At 59.7% G+C, this 17461-nt stretch overlaps 2 protein-coding genes across 2 annotated transcripts in view; one reads left to right on the forward strand and one right to left on the reverse strand.

Annotated features, from left to right (window-relative positions):
* Positions 1-215: 215 nt before the first annotated feature.
* On the forward strand, positions 216-5457 carry IAH1 (isoamyl acetate hydrolyzing esterase 1 (putative)). Its single transcript, XM_054383615.1, has 6 exons — positions 216-312; positions 1055-1107; positions 1832-1980; positions 2975-3136; positions 3901-4019; positions 5178-5457. Exons 1-6 carry the CDS (start codon positions 232-234, stop codon positions 5343-5345), a joined length of 732 nt encoding a protein of 243 aa, XP_054239590.1. The 5' UTR covers positions 216-231; the 3' UTR covers positions 5346-5457.
* A 1309-nt stretch (positions 5458-6766) lies between these two features.
* ADAM17 (ADAM metallopeptidase domain 17) overlaps positions 6767-17461 on the reverse strand; it is a 30929-nt gene continuing 20234 nt past the window's right edge. Inside the window, exons 12-19 of the mRNA XM_054383613.1 lie at positions 16034-16233; positions 15399-15502; positions 13201-13335; positions 12563-12693; positions 11520-11598; positions 10203-10291; positions 9237-9293; positions 6767-8353 (exon numbers count right to left, since the gene is read on the reverse strand). Of these exons, the coding sequence (XP_054239588.1) occupies positions 8012-8353; positions 9237-9293; positions 10203-10291; positions 11520-11598; positions 12563-12693; positions 13201-13335; positions 15399-15502; positions 16034-16233 (1137 nt within the window). The 3' untranslated portion in view covers positions 6767-8011. The remainder of the gene's footprint in view (positions 8354-9236; positions 9294-10202; positions 10292-11519; positions 11599-12562; positions 12694-13200; positions 13336-15398; positions 15503-16033; positions 16234-17461) is intronic.

The raw sequence follows: 17461 nt of genomic DNA on the forward strand, positions 1-17461 counted from the left end.
ATCTTCCAGCCCCCCTCAGGGCTGCTGTCCCCAGCCCAGCCGGCATCGTTTACTCGCGGGGAGCAGTGCGGGAACGCAGGGTTCAGCCCTGGCTCGGCGGCACTGGGACCTGGCGGCTTTCGCTTGGGGTACAGCGGGCTTGGAGCTTCCTTCCTTCCTTCCTCCCTCCCTCCTCTTCCTCCCCTCCCTCCTCTTCCTCCGCTCCCCAGCTCCCGGACGTCCGGCGCGGCCATGGCGCTGGCGGAGGCAGCCTGCCGGGGCCGGCTGCTGCTCTGGCCCCGCGTTGTGCTCTTCGGAGACTCCATCACTGAGGTAGGTAGTGGCTCTGCGGGGCCCCGCCGGCTCCCCTCGCCTCGCTGGGCGCCCTGCTGGGCTTGGCCTGCGCCCTGTGCCCTTGGCACTGCTGTAAAGCGCCGCAGTGAGCGGCGGCATGGCGAGGGACCGCCTGGCTCCGGGGGCTGCCTGGCTCCGGGGTTCTGCCTTGCTCCGGGGTTCTGCCTTGCTCCGGGGTCTGCCTGGCTGCGGGGTCTGCCTGGCTCCAGGGGCTGCCGGGCTCTGGAGGCTGCCTGGCTCTGGAGGTTCAGGTTGGAGATGAGAAGAAACTTGTTGCCTGGAAGGGTTATCAGAGCCTGGCACAGGCTGCCCAGGGAGGTGGCTGAATGCCCATCCCTGGAGGTGTTCCCCAGAGGGCCATGGCTCAGCCCCAGCCTTGGCAGAGCTGGAGCATGGTCAGACTGGAGGATCCTGAAGGGCTTTTGCAGTCCAAACCATTTTTTTTCATTATTATTATTATTATTTAAAACAAAAGGGCTTAGTGGCCAAAATGAAACCACAGCAGCCAGCTTAGACTGCAGAGGACCCACAGGGGGCTGGGGAAGGGTCCCGTGTGCTGCTGTGTGAGATCAGAGCTGTTAGATGTCTGCGGGGCCAGGCTGGGAGGCAGGAGGGGGCAGCTGCAGCAGTGCCAGAGGCAGGAGGAGCTGCTGGGGAGGGAAGGTGTTGGGACTGGGCTGCACTTTTGCAGTGCAGGTCTGACTGTGCCCCTTGCTTGCAGTATTCCTTCCAGGAGCACGGCTGGGGGACATTCCTCGCCCAGAGACTGGTCAGGTAAGAGCTCACCCTGCAGAGGGAGGTTTGCAGTTCTGCTATGCCACGAGCTGTGCCAGCAGAGGGGCAGCAGAAGTTAATGCTGAACGTGTTTGATTATGAACATCTTTTAGTGAAGCCTAACTGCCCTGGTGGCAGCCTGCCCAGCACTGGCAGAAATAGTCACTGGCTCCAGGCTTGGAGGGAAAGCGCAAAATCCTCAGTGAGAGCCAAGGTTGTGGTTCTGGTTTCACAGTCTGGGTTGCCACAGTGGTGCTGGGTTGATGGTTGGACTCAGTGCTCTTAGAGGTCTTTGCCAAGCCAAACAGTTCTGTGATTCTGAGGTGAGTGCTGCAGGTGCCTTCTGTGTGGGCACTCCCCAGGCACAGAGTTCCAGTGCCACTGACACCTGCTGGTTCCTGAGAGGGGCAGAGGCAGGTATTGGAACAAGAGTGGTTCAGAATTTCCCCAGATGTGTTTCTGGTGGGCAGAGGAGAGATCTTCTTTTGGATGTAGAATCACAGAATGGATTGAGCTGGAAGGGACCTCAAAGATCATCCAGTTCCAAGCCCCTGCCATGGGCAGGCACACCCAGGATGGGTTGGGGTAGAAGGGATGTTGAAGATCATCCAGCCCAGGTTGCTCAAGGCCTTGAACACCTCCAGGGCCTCCCTGGGCAACCTGTCCCAGTGTCTCCCCACCCTCACTCTGAAGAATTTCTTGCTGCTGGGTGTCTGTGTTTCAGAAAATGTGATGTCCTCAACCGTGGGTTCTCAGGGTACAACACCAGGTGGGCCAAGCTGCTCCTTCCCAGGCTGATCCCTGCAGGTGCTGGAGCTGAGAGTATTGCTGCGGTGACTCTTTTCTTTGGAGCCAATGACAGTGCTCTGGAAGGTATAGCAGCTGGCTGCTGGGCTTGGGGTTGGTTTTCTGTGGGCTCTTCTCTCAGGGCAGTTTTACAGGCAGGAGGTCCCACAGAGCTGTCCTGCTGCAGCAGGATTTTACAGTGGATTGTTCTCAATTCTTTTATTCTCCAATTCCCTGGAAGGAGGTTGGAGCCAGGTGGGGGTTGGTCTCCTGGCCCTAGTAACAACTAATAGGACAAGAGGAAATGGCCTCAGGTTGCACCAGGGGAGGTTTAGGTTGGACTTGAGAAGAAAATTATTGATTGAAAGGGTTCTCCAAGCCTGGCACAGCCTGCCCAGGGAGGTGGCTGATTCCCCACCCCTGGAGGTGTTTCCCAGAGGCAGAGCTGTGGTGCTGAGGGCCATGGCTCAGCCCCAGCCTTGGCAGAGTCAGAATGGTTGGGCTGGAGGAGCTTCAAGGGCTCTGCCAACCAAAATGATGCCATGGTTCTGTGGTTGGCACTTAAACCATGCAGGGCCTTCTGTTTGTGTCCTCCTCACCAGGTTTTGACATCACAAGTAAATTTCAGGGTGTTTAAGAATTAGTGGCACATTGATCAGCTCCAGCTGGAGCTGGGCACCTACTACCTAAAAGTGGAGCTGGGCACCTAGCTGATTTTGCTGCTTTTAAAGCAGCCTGGTGAGTGCCTGGCCAGAGGGCTTGAGAAAGTGAGGGCAGGTGGCTTATGGGCTCTTTAAGGTAAGCCTGCAGAGCTCCTCTGATCAAAATTACATCAGTGACTGCTTCCATGAGGCTGCCAACAGGTTCCCTACATCCCAGAAGGGCTGGAGGTGACCATGGCTCTGAGAGAAACTCTTCAAAGTTCTGATTTGCCTGCTCTGGGTACTGAGAAGCAGAACTTCCCTCCCCCAGCTCCTGCAGGAAGCAGTGGCTAGGGGTAGCTGCAAGGTGCAGGCTGTGCTGTGTGACAAAGCTGTGAGCACTTTGGCATCACTGCTGGCTGTGTTCCACCCCCTGGCAGAGCTCAACCCCAAGCAGCACGTCCCCTTGGAGGAGTATGCTGCCAACCTCAAGAGCATGGTGCAGTACCTGGGGTCAGTGGGCATCACTGAAGACAGAGTCATCTTGATCACCCCTCCTCCTCTTCAGGAGGCAGCCTGGGAGCAGGCCTGCCTTGCCAAAGGTAAGGGCATGGGCTGGGCGGGGCCTCAGCCATTGCTGCCAGGCAGTCAGGTTCATGCTGTGCCAGCTTGCAGTTGTGTGCTCTGAGTGGCTGGGGAAGGCTTTGGGGTAAGCTGGTGGAGTAACTACCAACTGCCTGCCTCTGAAAGTGTTGCCTGAGCTGCTCGTGCACCACCTCACACAAGTGGCTGCCCCTGGAAAAGAGAAGTTTGACCAGGAGACTCTGGGCAGGCTTCCAAAGCAAGGGAAAACAGAAGGGCCCTCAGCCTGGAGAGGGGGAGGGTCTCAGCCTGGAAGGGGGGAGGGTCTCAGCCTGGAGGGAGCTCTTAGCCTGGAGTGGGGGAGGCTCTCAGCCTGGAGGGGGTCTCAGCATTGTGTGCCTTAGGAGAGGTGAAGCAGTCATGGTTTGTGTCAGATCTGCCTGGCTAGGCAGTGATGCCCCAGGCAGGTTTGGTTTAAGTGTAACAAGCCCCAGGAGGTCTCACACTGAGTGTCTGAGGAAGCAGCAGGGGGTGAGGAAGTTTCTCCTGTGTGCTCCTTGCTGGAGCCTCTCCCACCCGTGGCACCTCTGCTAACCAGGAACATCTTCAACCCCCTCGGTGCCAACCCTGCTGCAGCTTCTCAGCCACTTCAGCTGCAGAGTTTGGGCTTAGCTTGTGCTTGATGGTGGCTGCTGGTGGAACAAACTGGTGATGGGCAGCATGGCCCTTGTGCAGAGCAGGCTGTGCCAGCTGGGGTTGCTGAGTGCCCTCCCTGTGCCCTCAGGGGACAGACTGAATCGCCGCAATGCCACCGCCGGGCAGTACGCCCAGGCCTGTGTGCAGGTGGCCAGGGCCTGCGGGACAGAGGTGCTTGACCTCTGGACACTGATGCAGAAGGATCAGGTATGGTGCCCTGGGAAGGGCTTTGGGACTGCCAGGGACTGGGGAATGTGTGGGCAGCAGGAGCAGGGCAGGGATTGTGCCCCTGTGCTCAGCACTGGGGAGCACACAGCTTGAGTGCTGGGATCAGGTCTGGGCTCCTGACTCCAAGAAGGACATTGAGAGGCTGGAGCAGGTCCAGGGAAGGGCAACCAAGCTGATGAAGGGTCTGGGGAAGAGGGCTGGGGAGGAGCAGCTGAGGGAGCTGGGGGGGTTTGGTGTGGAGAAGAGGAGGCTGAGGGAGACCTCATTGCTCTCTACAGCTCCTGAGAGGGGCCTGCAGCCAGGTGGGGGTTGGGTTCTGCTCTCTCCTAAGAGAAGTGATAGGAGCAGAGGCTGGAGATGAGCAGAAATGTCTTTGGTGCAAGACTGGTCAGGGATTGGTAAAGTCACCATCCCTGCCCAGGGAGATGGCTGGATCCCCATGCCTGGAGGTGTTTGGAAGAGGCGGAGGTGTGGTGCTGAGCGCCATGGGTCAGCACCAGCCCTGGTGGGGTTGGCTCGTTGGACTCCATGCTCTCAAAGAGCTTTTCCAACCAAAAGCCATTCTGTGGTTTAGCAGAGAGCTGCAGCAGCACCACTGCAATGATGGCAGCTGTGGCCCAGCCTGATGAAATGACTCCAGACTGCTTCATAGTGAGGTGTGGAGAAGAAAGCTGCACACAGCCTGCCTCTGCTGCAGGACCTGTCCAGGGTTCCTTGGCCCCGCAAGGGTGGAGGAGCTGAGGTTGGAAGGGGCTCCTGGAGGTAGCAGGTGGCTCTGGCCTCTGCCTCTTTGTTTTCCCCTGCACTCCCTGGGGCAGCACTCACCGTGGTGCTTGCCTCACCCAGCCCCATCAGCTTGCCCTGATGCATCAGAACCATTGAGGTTGGAAAAGCTCTCTAAGATCAGCAAGTCCAACCTTCCACCCACCACCTCCATGACCACTGCACGATGTCCCTGAGTGCCACACAGCAGTGACTTTGGCCCCCAGAGCGTTCTCCTCATGAGCCATACCCCCAGTATCCAGCCAGCAGAGCCAGGCACCAGCTGGCTTGGGAGAGATGGATTAGAGCTGCCTCAAGCCCTTCCATGTGCACCTGGCAAACCCATTCACAGCTGCTTTCAACCTCTCCTTGCAGGACTTCTCCTCCTACTTGTCTGATGGTCTCCATCTGTCAGCAGAAGGCAACAGCTTTGTGGCAGCACAGCTCTGGGCACGCCTGAGGGAGAAGCTCTCAGCTCTGCCCTCACTGGGGCCCTACTGGCGTGACGTGGACCACACAGACCCCGAGACCAGTCTGCTGTGATGGGCCCTCTGCTGAGATGCTGGATGGGGCCAGCTGGCTGCAAGCAAACACCTGGCTGCAGCCCATGACCACCACAGACACTGCAGCCCTGGGGAGGAGGGCAGTGGGCAGGGCCCTGTCAATGCTCTTCCCTCTCCCCCCCCTCTTGAGCTGGGGGAGAATAAAGATGGCACCACTTGGGCTGTGCCAGGGGGTGGCTGGTCTGGTCTGGTCTGGTCTGCCCTGGCCTTGGACAGCTGTGGGAAGCAGCAGCTCTTGCCTTGGAAGCAAAGGGATGGGACAGAGGCTGCCATGAGCTGCTGCTGGACTCTGAGCAGCTAGGAGCTGGTAAGAGGCAGGAGCATGGAGGGTGTCCAGAGGACTAACTTGGGCTGCATTCCGGCAGCAGAAGCTCCAGACAGGCTTTGGTTGGTGACAGAGGAGCTCAGAGCCGGGGGGGGGGGGGGGGGGGGGGGGGGGTTTGAAGCTTAGCTTACCGTGGCAGCAGCAGCTTCTCTGAACCTGGCTCTTGCAGCTGCACAGTTTTTGGAGCACATTCCTGGGGGGGGAAAACCTGCATCTGCTGCCCAAGCTGCACTCTGTGTCTGCCAGCAGGTCAAGGAGAGCTCCCAGGTGGGCTCTGGGACTCCTCCCTCATCTTCCAGCTGCTGTAGCAGATGAGCACTGCAGGCAGCCCTTGGCCAACACCAGCTCAAACCCAGCTCTACAAACTGCAGCAGCACTGCCTGGGGCCTGGGTGGAGGCCCAGGGGCTGCCTTTGCTTCATGCCATGACCAGCTGGCCCAGCCCTGGCACCTGCTCTGTGGCAGAGTGAGAAGCTGCAGCAGCAGAGGCCACTCTGCATCTGCCTGGAGCTAGGCCAGAAGCTGGTTTGCTTTGTACCTGTGAACCCTGTCCCTCCTGCAGTGAACACAGCAGAGTGGCTGAGCAGCAAAGGGGCTCCTTGGGAGGCTTCCTGCTGGCACCCAATCGTGGAGAGCACAGGATCACAGGATGTGGGTTGGAAGGGACCTCCAGAGATCCTGCCAGAGCAGATGCCACTCTTGGTGCCTGGAGCACAGCTCACCTGGAGGCTGAGATGGACTCTGGCTTCCAGGCCCTGCTCCAAACCTCTCTCCATGCTCCCAGCTGCCTGGTTGCCATGGGGCAGCACTGACTGGTGCTTTGCAGCTATCCTGCCTGCAGCCAGCTGAGCAGGCAGCCAGACCTCAGCTGTGTCACTGCCAGGGCTGGCCCTGAGCCCCAGCACAAAGTGGGAGGCCATCTCCAGCCCAAGGAGGAAGCAGGGCAGAGCTGCTCCATGAGCACTCAGGGGCTGGCCTTCCAGAGGGGAGCAGCTGCAAACAAGTGCAGAGCTCAGCCCCTTGCTAGACATTGCACAGGAAGAGCTTGGTTAACTAGTTTGGTTTTAATATAAAAAGCTTTTATTGTCTTAGGAATTAAATTAACTCCTCACAGGTGGACTTGGCACTGAACCAACAGAAAACCCAAACAGAAAAGCCCCCTCAGAGTTCAAACCCAGGGCAGGAACCAGCAGCTACCAGCCAGGCAAGAGGCAAGGCACAGGTTCAAGTATCAGAGGAGCAGGGGCCTGGGCTGGGAGGCAGGGGGGCAGTGTTCCCAGTCCCCCCAGCACTGGTGTGGCTCCTTCCCCTCACAGCCACCACCACAGCATCATGTCAGCCCCAGCGCTCTGCCACTCAGCCCTGCTGCTGTGCCCAGCTGCCCTCACACAGCTGGAAGGCACCACTGATGCCACCTCAGTATTTGTGGGGGGAGCTGAGCTCTGGAGTCTCTGAGTTTCCCCTTTCCTTGGTTGCTAAATGCACACCTGGGTCAAATGCTCCTCTCCCTTGGGTGGTGCACTGGGAGCCTCCTGAGGCCACTCAGAGCTTGCAGCCTGAGGCCAGCTCTGGGAGCAAGGCCCTGTCCCAAACTGCCAGCTGGAGAACTCTCCCTGCTCCCAAAGCAGCCCTGCCAACAGCTGCTGCAGCCCTCAGCCCCAGCAGGCATCTCTCCCCTGCCTCTCTGCCCTGCCAGCCACACAGCAGCCTCTTCGTGCAGGGTGGGGACCCCCAAGGCACAGAGGGAAGCCCTGCCCTGAGCACAGGACAACCTCAGCACCACAGGCAGAGGAGGCTCAGGCTGGAGGAGCAGGTGCATGCACAGGGGAAGGCTTAGCAGCCTCTGAGGAGCCTTTTGGTTTGAAGCTGTACAGCTTTGAGCTTCCTGCTCCTCAGGCTGTGTTTTCATCTGTGTCACTGCTGTCTGTCTGCCCAGGCTTTTGCTGCCATGTCCCTTGAAGTGCTCAGTGGTCTACTCTAGGTGGAACATCTCACTTGGTTTGGCAAGCCCCTGGCTCCTCTCAGTGCTGTCAGACTACAAAACATTGTTTCCATTATAAAAAAGGCTGTGATGGGCACAGTCCAGCATCTGGGGCACAGCTGGCTCTGCACCACAGGTCAGAGGGAAATGGCAAAGGGCAAGGGAAATAGAAAACAAATCCACAGAGAGCTTCAACCCCCAAGGCAGGTTCAGATGGGAGTCTGCACAAGAGAGGCTGCAGGAGATGGCACGGGAGGAAGGTCCCAGCCATGGCCAGCCCCTGCAGGAGGTCAGGTCCTCAGCTCCCTCGGGCACAGCTCTGCCTGGCTGCACGCCAGGCCCTAGCACTCGGTCTCCTTGCTGTCCACCCGGCCCTGCCGCTGCAGCTTGAAGGAGGAAGCCTTCTCGCTGCGCCGTGCCACTGGCTCCGTCAGGTCCTCGAAGGACTTGGCGGCGGAGCTGGAGTTGGGGAAAGGATCCTTCTCGAAGCCCTCCTCGTCCACGTGGGAGTCGGTGCTGGGGTCCTCCTGGATGGTGTCCATCCTCTGGTGGTCCTGCTTGGGCGCGGGGGGAGCGGGGCCCAGGGGCTGCAGGGGCTGGTGGCGGCTGCTGGGCTGTGCCACGGGGAAGGGTTTGATGATGCGAACCGAGGCCGAGTCCAGGCTGCTCAGCATCTCCACGTTCTGCAACACAGGCAGGCAGCCAGCTCAGGGAGCAGCCAGCACAGCCCTTGGCTTTGGCACCACACAGCACTGGGGGATGTGGCTTGGTGGCCTCGGAGGGGGGGGTCAGGGTGAGGGTGGGACTCGGTGACCTCAGAGGGCTTCCCCAAGCCAAACTGTTCCGAGGGTCTCAAAGGAAGAGGAAGCTCTGAGGATCACCTGCACCCCTGGCAGGGTGGCTGGAGGGCACTACAGCCTTTGGCAAAGCCTGGGACTGGAAATGCAAGGTCAAGCCAGAGGAGAGCTCGGTGCAGGGCACAGCTCACTCCTCTCTTCCAGCAGGAAGAGTTCCCCACCTCATGGGGAGCTGAGTGCAGGGTCAGAGTGCAGGGCCTGCTGCCCTCACACCCAGGGAAGTTAGAGCCCCCTGGACCAGTGCCTGTGCCAGCACAGTGTGGGAAACAGCCACAGCTCTCTGGGCAGAAAGAATCCCCACTGGGTTCAACACTCATCTGCTCAGGACACCTTCCCTTGCAGCCTAACCACTGCACCCTCAACAGATCCAAAGCACACAGGGCTTGGTTGGCAAACCTGCTGGTGCCAGGAGCCCATCACCTACACCTCTGCCCTGGCATGTCCTGGACTGGGTTCAGGTAAAAAGCTCTAAGGAGACTTTCCATGGGATCACAGAATGGTCTGGGGTGGAAAAGCCTTTGATGGTCATTCTCTAACTCTACCAAGGCTGGTGCCAAACCATGGCCCTCACACAGGCTTGGAAAGAGCTGCTCTGGGTGCCTGCTCCCTCTGCAGCATGAGGCAGGCCTCTGCTGTCACCTCTGACCAGCACCCTCCACCCCCTTAGGTCTGGGGGCTCTAACACACAATCACCCAGACAGCAGCTTACACTGGGGCAGAACAGGGACTTGGTGTTCTCCTCGTACTGCTTGTCCAGTTTCTTGTCCTGTTGGGACACAAACCAGCTCAGGTCAGAACATCAGCACACAGACCAAGGAATTAGTGAGGTCCCCAGCAAAGGTACCTGCCCCATCTCCCTGCAGGGACACAGCAGTGTGGAGCTCGTCTCCCCTCCCTGCCCCTGCCCCTGCCCCATCTCCCTGCAGGGACACAGCAGTGTGGAGCTCTTCTCCCCTCCCTACCCCCTCACCTTCCCATGCATCCCCCACACGACCCCCACAGCCCCAACCCCACAGTGCTGCAGTGTCACCCCACATGCCCACACTCCCAGCTGTCACCAGCTCTCTCTACACATCCCCAAGCACTTCCTGCTCAGTCTCCCCACGACATGTGGGGGTCTTCTTCCTCTGGGGGGCTTGAGAGAACTTTTGCTCCAGAGGAAGTTACCAAAATGATGCTCAGGTAAAATTTGGGAGGCAGAGGAAGGAAACCTCCCTAGAAGAGGCTGGGAAGGGTTTCAGGGAACAGGCATGGAAAGCTTTGGCCAGAGTGGAGATGGAGTTTCATAGATACATGGAATTGGTTGGGTTGGAAGGGACCTTGAAGATCATCCCTGTCATGGGCAGGGACACCCAGGATGGGTAGGGTTAGAAGGGATGTTGAAGATCAAGTTCCATGATGTGCCCATGGCAGGGGGCTTGCAACTGGATGATCTTCAACCTCCCAGCAGCCCAGGTTGCTCAAAGCCTCATCCAACCTGGCCTCAAACACCTCCAGGGAAGGGGAACCCTCCCTGGGCAACCTGTTTTGGCTACTGAAGGCACAGCAAAGCCCTTAGTGTGTTGGCTCCCAGGCCCAGGGGGTTGCCAAGAGCTGCCCATCACACAGCCACCTCCATGCCATCCAGGAAGGCTGCTCTGTGGCAGCTCAACCCCACAGAGCTCAGCTCACTCACCACACAGTGCACCAGGATGCTGAGGGGGATCCAGAAGAGCAAGGAGAAGACCAGCACAGAGCCCACGATGTTGTCTGCCAGGAACTTCCCTGGGAAATGGGTTCAGATCCATCAGTTCCCAACCAAGCAGTGTCCCACCAAGCATGCACAGCTGTGCCCCTTCCTGTGAGCCTGGCACCACATCCTGATCTTACACAAATCTCAGTCTAAGGTTGGTGGGAAGGGAGCTCACCCAGTCCCACCCCCTGCTCCTGAGGGCACCCACAGCAGCTTGCCCAGGAGCACAATGGCCAGGAGGGCTTGGGAGCTCTGCAGAGAAGGAGACTCCACAACCTCTCTGGGCAGCCTGCTCCAGGCCTCCAGCACCCTCACAGTGAAGCATTTTCTCCTTGTGTTGAGGTGAAACCTCCTGGGTTCCAGTTTGTGCCCATTGCCCCTTGTCCTGTCCCTGGGCACCACTGACAAGAGTCTGGCCACAGCCTCTTGCCCCCCTCAGGTCCTTTAGCTCTTGCTGAGCATTGCTCAGCTGCCCTCTGGGGCTGCTCTTCTCCAGGCTCAACAGCCACAGAGGCTCTCAGCCTTTGCTCCTCACAGAGCTGCTCCAGGCCCCTCAGCAGCTTTGTGGCCTCCACTGGACTCTCTCCATAGTTCCCTGTCCCTCTTGAACTGAGGAACCCAGAAGTGCCATGGGATGAGAGCCTGCCAGGGGATAAGGACTTGCCTCCACACACACCACATCTGCCCCCTAAGGGCACGCTCTGCCTCTGCCTGAGCAGGCTGAAGAGCTTTAACCACCACTCAAGAGCCCATTTTTGAGAGCTGAGGACTGCCAGCCCCCCAGCCAAGCTGCTGTGCAGGCTCAGCAGACTGGGCAGGCTCAGCAGCCTCAGCAGCAGGGTTTGCTGGGTCCCAGTACGAGAGTGAGGCACTGGGGGTTACACTGGGGGCTGCCCACTTGGTGGGGATCAAGACCAAGGAGTCCCCCCACAAGTGCTGGGCAGTGCCTGGGGCTGAGTGGCCTTGGTAGTTTTCTGAAGAGAGCAAAACTGTGCTGCCAGGCTGCTGAGGCCTTGCTGAGCCCAGCTGAGCCCCACAAGGCTCTGCCCTCTCTGTGCCTCACCTCTTGGTGCTCAGCCAAGGACTTTACTGCTTTGCAAGCTCGGAAGATGCTCAGGAAAGACCAGAGCGGGAAAGTGCAGAACAATTGCCCCTCCCTGCAGCTTGGAAAGGCAAGGTTGGTAGGGAGCAGGCAAGAAGGGGTTAGATCAGCTCAGCCCCAGCTGGCACAGCCCCAGCACAGGCCCCTGGGCAGCTTACCAAAGGTGTTGATGCTGAGCTGGTCGATGAAGTCCCAGAAGCGTTCAATCACATCCTGCACCTGCTTCTCACACTTGCCCTGCAAGGGAAACTCTCACTGACACCACAGCCTCCCAGCACCCAGGCACAGCTGCTGCCTTCTGCAGAGGTGACAAAGAGGGCACAAAATGCAGGCAGGGCAGCAGCTGACAGGGTGCTGAACACAGATCACACCCAGCCCAGCCTCAGTGCCTCTGGGGTTGGCAAACAGTTTAAGTTCCAGCACTAAAACAGAATCATGGAATGGTCTGGGGTAGAAAAGGCCTTTGAGAGCATCCAGTCCAACACCAACCCAGCACCACCACAGCCACCACACCATGGCCCCAAATGCCATGGCCACACCTTGCTGGAACACCTCCAGGGATGGGGACTCCACCACCTCCCTTGCAGCCTGTTCCCAGCTAAGCTTTGATGTCTGAAATGTGCAGCACCCAGCTCACTGCAGAGGACAAGAATTTGGAGGTGCTGGGGAGGGTTAAGTGCTGGAAGTCTCAGTTCCCATCACGCACCACGAGGGCTGCAACTCTCCAGAGCTCAGGCTTACAGGCAGGCAGACAGACAGAGCCTCTCAGGCCTGGCTGTGCTGCCTTCACTCAGCAGCTCTCTGGTCTTTCAGCTCTGAGTGAAGGGCTGGGGGATGCCCTTCCAGCCTGGCATTCTGTGCTGCCTGGGTGAGTGAAGAAGGGAAGCAGCAGCTGCTGCATAGCAGGCCCAGCTGAGCCCCTCCTGCACACAGCTGCCTGGGCTGGGGAGCAGCACAACAGCAGCAGCCGCAGCAGAAGGGAGCAGCAGAAGGGAGCAGCTTCAGCCTGCCCTGCCCTGCAGAGCTGAGTCCCACCACAGCCTCACACACCCCGGGAGAGCTCCACACACGCTGCCATGCTGCAGGTCAAGCTGTGGCTGCTCTGCCAGCACAGCCAGGTGGCAGAGGGCTCTATCAGCACAACCAGGTGGCACAGGGCTGCCCAGGCTAGCTGCAGCAGCAGGAGGGGGTTCAGACTCACGTTGGTGTCACAGAAGCCAACAGTGCAGGGCTTGCCCTTGCGCAGGAAGAGGAACTGCTGGTTGGCATTGAGGACTGGCACGCAGCGGCCCTGCTGGTCCCGGCAGCACACTTTGCACGAGTTGTCTGTCTCTGCAACCAGGAGAGGCTGTGCCTGGGGGCACCAACAGCCACCTGCAGCCCACCACTGCCCCACCTGTCCCCACCCAACCCCAACCAACACCACCCAACCCATGCCACCAAACCCAACCAGCACCTCCAACACCCAACCAAGGCCACCCAACACCACCCAACGCCACCCAACTCCAACCAACGCCACCCAACTCCACCCAACACCACCCAACCCCAACCAATGCCACTCAAACCCAATCAATGCCACCCAAACCACAATCAACCCCACCCACATTCAACCAACCCCACCCAAACCACACCCAATGCCACCAAACCCAACCCAACACCTAATCCATACCATCCAAACCCACCACACCCCACCCCAAGGCCAGCCAAAACCAAAGCCAAGCTCAAGCAAGCCTGGCCCAGCCCAGCCCACTCCCCCTCTCAGAGGTGCCCCCAGAAGCGGGGCGGGCAGGGGCTGAGGCGGTGAGGGGCGCAGCAGTGCTCCCCGTGGCTGGCACGCACCGTTGCAGGCGCAGGAGCGCAGGCCGCGCTCCCTCTCGCAGAAGGGGACGCACTCCCCGCCCTGGCACTTGCCCATGTCCACGCACACCGTGTCGTCTGCCGCGTTCCCGGGCGGGGGGCACTCGCTGCTGTTGCCTGCGGGCAGGGCAGGGGAGGCTGCATCACAGCACAGCGGCAGGGCAAAGGGACAGTGAACGGGGACCCTGAGCTGGGCCCGGCCTCGTGGCATGCTGCTCCGCACTCACGTCTGCAGGCTGCCTGCTCCCCACTCACATCTGCAGGCTGCCTGCTCCCCACTCACATCTGCAGGCTGCCTGCTCCCCACTCACACCTGCAGGCTGCCTGCTCCCCACTCACACCTGCAGGCTGTCTGCTCCGCACTCACGTCTGCAGGCTGCCTGCTCCCCACTCACACCTGCAGGCTGCCTGCTCCCCACTCACACCTGCAGGCTGCCTGCTCCCCACTCACACCTGCAGGCTGTCTGCTCCCCACTCACGTCTGCAGGCTGCCTGCTCCCCACTCACGTCTGCAGGCTGCCTGCTCCCCACTCACATCTGCAGGCTGCCTGCTCCCCACTCACACCTGCAGGCTGTCTGCTCCCCACTCACGTCTGCAGGCTGCCTGCTTCCCACTCACGTCTGCAGGCTGTCTGCTCCGCACTCACGTCTGCAGGCTGCCTGCTCCCCACTCACACCTGCAGGCTGTCTGCTCCCCACTCACATCTGCAGGCTGCCTGCTCCCCACTCACGTCTGCAGGCTGTCTGCTCCCCACTCACGTCTGCAGGCTGTCTGCTCCGCACTCACGTCTGCAGGCTGTCTGCTCCGCACTAACATCTGCAGGCTGTCTGCTCCCCACTCACACCTGCAGGCTGTCTGCTCCGCACTCACACCTGCAGGCTGTCTGCTCCGCACTCACATCTGCAGGCTGTCTGCTCCCCACTCACACCTGCAGGCTGTCTGCTCCGCACTCACATCTGCAGGCTGTCTGCTCCCCACTCACATCTGCAGGCTGTCTGCTCCCCACTCACATCTGCAGGCTGCCTGCTCCCCACTCACGTCTGCAGGCTGTCTGCTCCCCACTCACGTCTGCAGGCTGCCTGCTCCCCACTCACGTCTGCAGGCTGTCTGCTCCCCACTCACACCTGCAGGCTGTCTGCTCCCCACTCACACCTGCAGGCTGTCTGCTCCGCACTCACATCTGCAGGCTGTCTGCTCCCCACTCACATCTGCAGGCTGTCTGCTCCCCACTCACATCTGCAGGCTGTCTGCTCCCCACTCACATCTGCAGGCTGTCTGTTCCGCACTCACATCTGCAGGCTGCCTGCTCCCCACTCACATCTGCAGGCTGCCTGCTCCCCACTCACACCTGCAGGCTGCCTGCTCCCCACTCACATCTGCAGGCTGTCTGCTCCCCACTCACACCTGCAGGCTGCCTGCTCCCCACTCAGGTCTGCAGGCTGCCTGCTCCCCACTCACACCTGCAGGTTGCTTGCTTCTCACTCACACCTGCAGGCTGTCTGCTTCCCACTCACGTCTGCAGGCTGTCTGCTCCGCACTCACGTCTGCAGGCTGCCTGCTCCCCACTCACACCTGCAGGCTGTCTGCTCCCCACTCACATCTGCAGGCTGCCTGCTCCCCACTCATGTCTGCAGGCTGCCTGCTCCCCACTCACGTCTGCAGGCTGTCTGCTCCCCACTCACACCTGCAGGCTGCCTGGCAGGTCCTCCCCGAGGCTGCTGATGGCTGCGGCACTGTGGCAGTCCCGAGCAGGAGGCACTGGCATGGCCTGGAGGCACCATCCCAGCAGCAGCATCTCTGACTTTACTCCTTGCCTCCAGGGAAGAGGAGGAGGAAGCAAACAAGTGGGGAAGTGAAGCAGAGCTGCAGTAACTCCACCCTTGCTATGGCAAAATCCAGCTGGCTCTTGTCCCCTCCCATGGAGACAGTTTGGAGGCAAAGAAACAAAGATGAAGATAAAAACGAGAGGAAAGGGAATGGCTATTTCCCATCCCCGGGGCAGCACAGCCCCCAGTGCCTCCTGGCACACAATGGTGCCCATTATGGGGCACTTCTGGGCCCCTCAGCTGCTCTGGGGGGAACAAAGGGCACCGCTCTGGGAGCGGATGGCACCAAACAGCAGCCTGGAGCACTTGGCTGAGGGGACAGAGGGGACAGAAGGGACAGAAGCAGGTCCTACCCGTGCAGAAGGACTCTCCTTTGCAAGTGGCATTGATGGCTTCCTGGCACTTCTTCTGGGCATTCTCAAACTGGCAGCCTTTGCAGCAGGGACTGTTCCGGTCGCTGGGTTTAGAGCAGCAGGAGTAGGACAAGGCCAGGGGAAAAGGACAGTTAGGGGGAAGAAAGTTCCTCCCTGGGGACTGGCTCACAGCTCAAAACCCTTCCCCTCTCCCTACCCCTTCCCATGACCAGCTTCAGAACCACAGAACTGCCTGGGTTGGAGAAGCCCTCTGAAAGCATCCAGTCCAACCTCCCTGCCAGCCCCCAGAGCTGTGAGCCCAGGTGCCAGAGGTGCTGCCCTGACACTGCTCTGCTCAGAATGAACCTAAGTCCTCATCTCCCAACCCAGAGAATCAATCACAGAATGTGTTGGGATGGAAAAGCCCCCTGAGAGCATCCAGTCCAACCATCAGCCCAAGACCACCAAGTGCTATGGCCACAGGTTTCTGGAACCTCCAGGGATGGGGACTCCCCCACCTCCCTGGGCAGCCTGTGCCAGTGCCTTACTCCACACCCCTCACTCTTCACTCATCAGAGCTCAATCAGTAGACAGAACAACTGTGCTGGGAGCAGCTGCAGCCTGTGTGCCCTTACCTGCACTTGGCACCAGGTTTCAGCCTGCAGTCTGAGGAGCAGCAGGGATCAGCCTGCTGGTAGACCAGCCCAGGGTCACACTCCTCCCCCTCGTCCACCCTCGAGTTCCCACACACTTTGTTGTTGCGCTCCTTGAAACACTCCTGGGCCTTGATCTCTATGGTCCTGTGGATGGACTTCTTACTGCAGCTGGAGAACATCTGGAGGCAGGAGGGGAGAGAGCAGCACTGAGCACCTGGAATGGATTGGCTTGGAGAAGGCCTCTGAGAGCACCCAGTCCAACACCAACCCAGCCCCACCAGGGCCAATGAACTATGGCCCAAGTGCCATGGCCACAGGGTTCTGGAACCCCTCCAGGGATGGGCACTCCACCACCTCCCTGGGCAGCCTGTGCCAGTCCCTGACCACTCTGGCACCAAAGATATTTTTCCTCCTCTCCAACCTAACCCTCCCGTGGCACATTCGAGGCCATTTCCCTCCCCTTCTGTCAGCAAATGGCATCTCAGACAGTCACAGCCTCCCCACGCCTCCAAGCTGCAGTCTCTGCTGTGTTCTTCACTCTGTGCTGCCAGTTTGCTGCCTTGGAGAAATTTTGAGGTGGGGAAGTCACAGCTGGGTCCCTGAAGGACACTGCTGCACTACAGTGCAGGAACAGCTGCAGGTGGCCCAGCTCAGGGTGACAGAACCACCTCCAGCTCTCCCATGGCTCCAGGAGCAGCAGCAGCAGTGCTGTGAAGCTGCAGCTCTGGGTTAGCCCAGCCCAGCCCAGCAGGCCTGCAGCCTCCTCACTCCCTCCACAGCCTGGAGCTCATCTACAGAGCAGGCACAGCACTGACCCTTGGGAATGCTGAGCTCCACTGCTCTGGAGTCATCACACACAATGGGTTGGCTTGGAAGGGACCTCAAAGATCACCCAGTGCCAATCCCCTGCCATGGGCAGGGACCCCTCCCACCAGCCCAGGGTGCTCAAAGCCTTGAGCAGCCTCTCTCCAACAGGAGCAGTTATGGAGCACCCAAACCCTGTGTGCTGCTGCAGGGCTCTTGCAGATGGTTTGCTCTTAGGAGCCTGAGGACTCTGCTAATTAAAAGCAGCTAATTAAAAAGCACCTGGGCATGCTGTGAACTCAGTGAATCTCAGCAGGACAGGGAGGGCATTCTGCCCCTCTGCTCTGGTCCACTGCATCCAGCTCTGGTGCCCCCAGCACAAGGACAGGGAACTGTTGGAGCAGGTCCAGAGGAGGCCACAAAGATGATCAGAGGTTGGAGAACCCCCCCTGTGGGGCCAGGCTGGGAGAGTTGGGGCTGCTCAGCCTGGAGGAGAAGGCTCCAGGGAGACCTCAGAGCAGCCTTCCAGTACCTGAAGGGGCTCCAGGAGAGCTGGGGAAGGTCTAGTGACAAGAGCTGGGAGTGCCAGGATGAGGGAACATG

This window comes from Indicator indicator, chromosome 9 (genome assembly GCF_027791375.1).
Source record: "Indicator indicator isolate 239-I01 chromosome 9, UM_Iind_1.1, whole genome shotgun sequence".
Taxonomy (NCBI): domain Eukaryota; kingdom Metazoa; phylum Chordata; class Aves; order Piciformes; family Indicatoridae; genus Indicator; species Indicator indicator.

Coding starts and splice junctions, on each gene's coding strand:
- IAH1 (XM_054383615.1), top strand. CDS start 232: ATGGCGCTGGCGGAGGCAGCCTGCCGGGGCCGGCTGCTGCTCTGGCCC. Junction 3,137..3,900: donor GCAGGCCTGCCTTGCCAAAG/GTAAGGGCATGG, acceptor CTGTGCCCTCAG/GGGACAGACTGAATCGCCGC. Junction 4,020..5,177: donor CACTGATGCAGAAGGATCAG/GTATGGTGCCCT, acceptor CTCTCCTTGCAG/GACTTCTCCTCCTACTTGTC.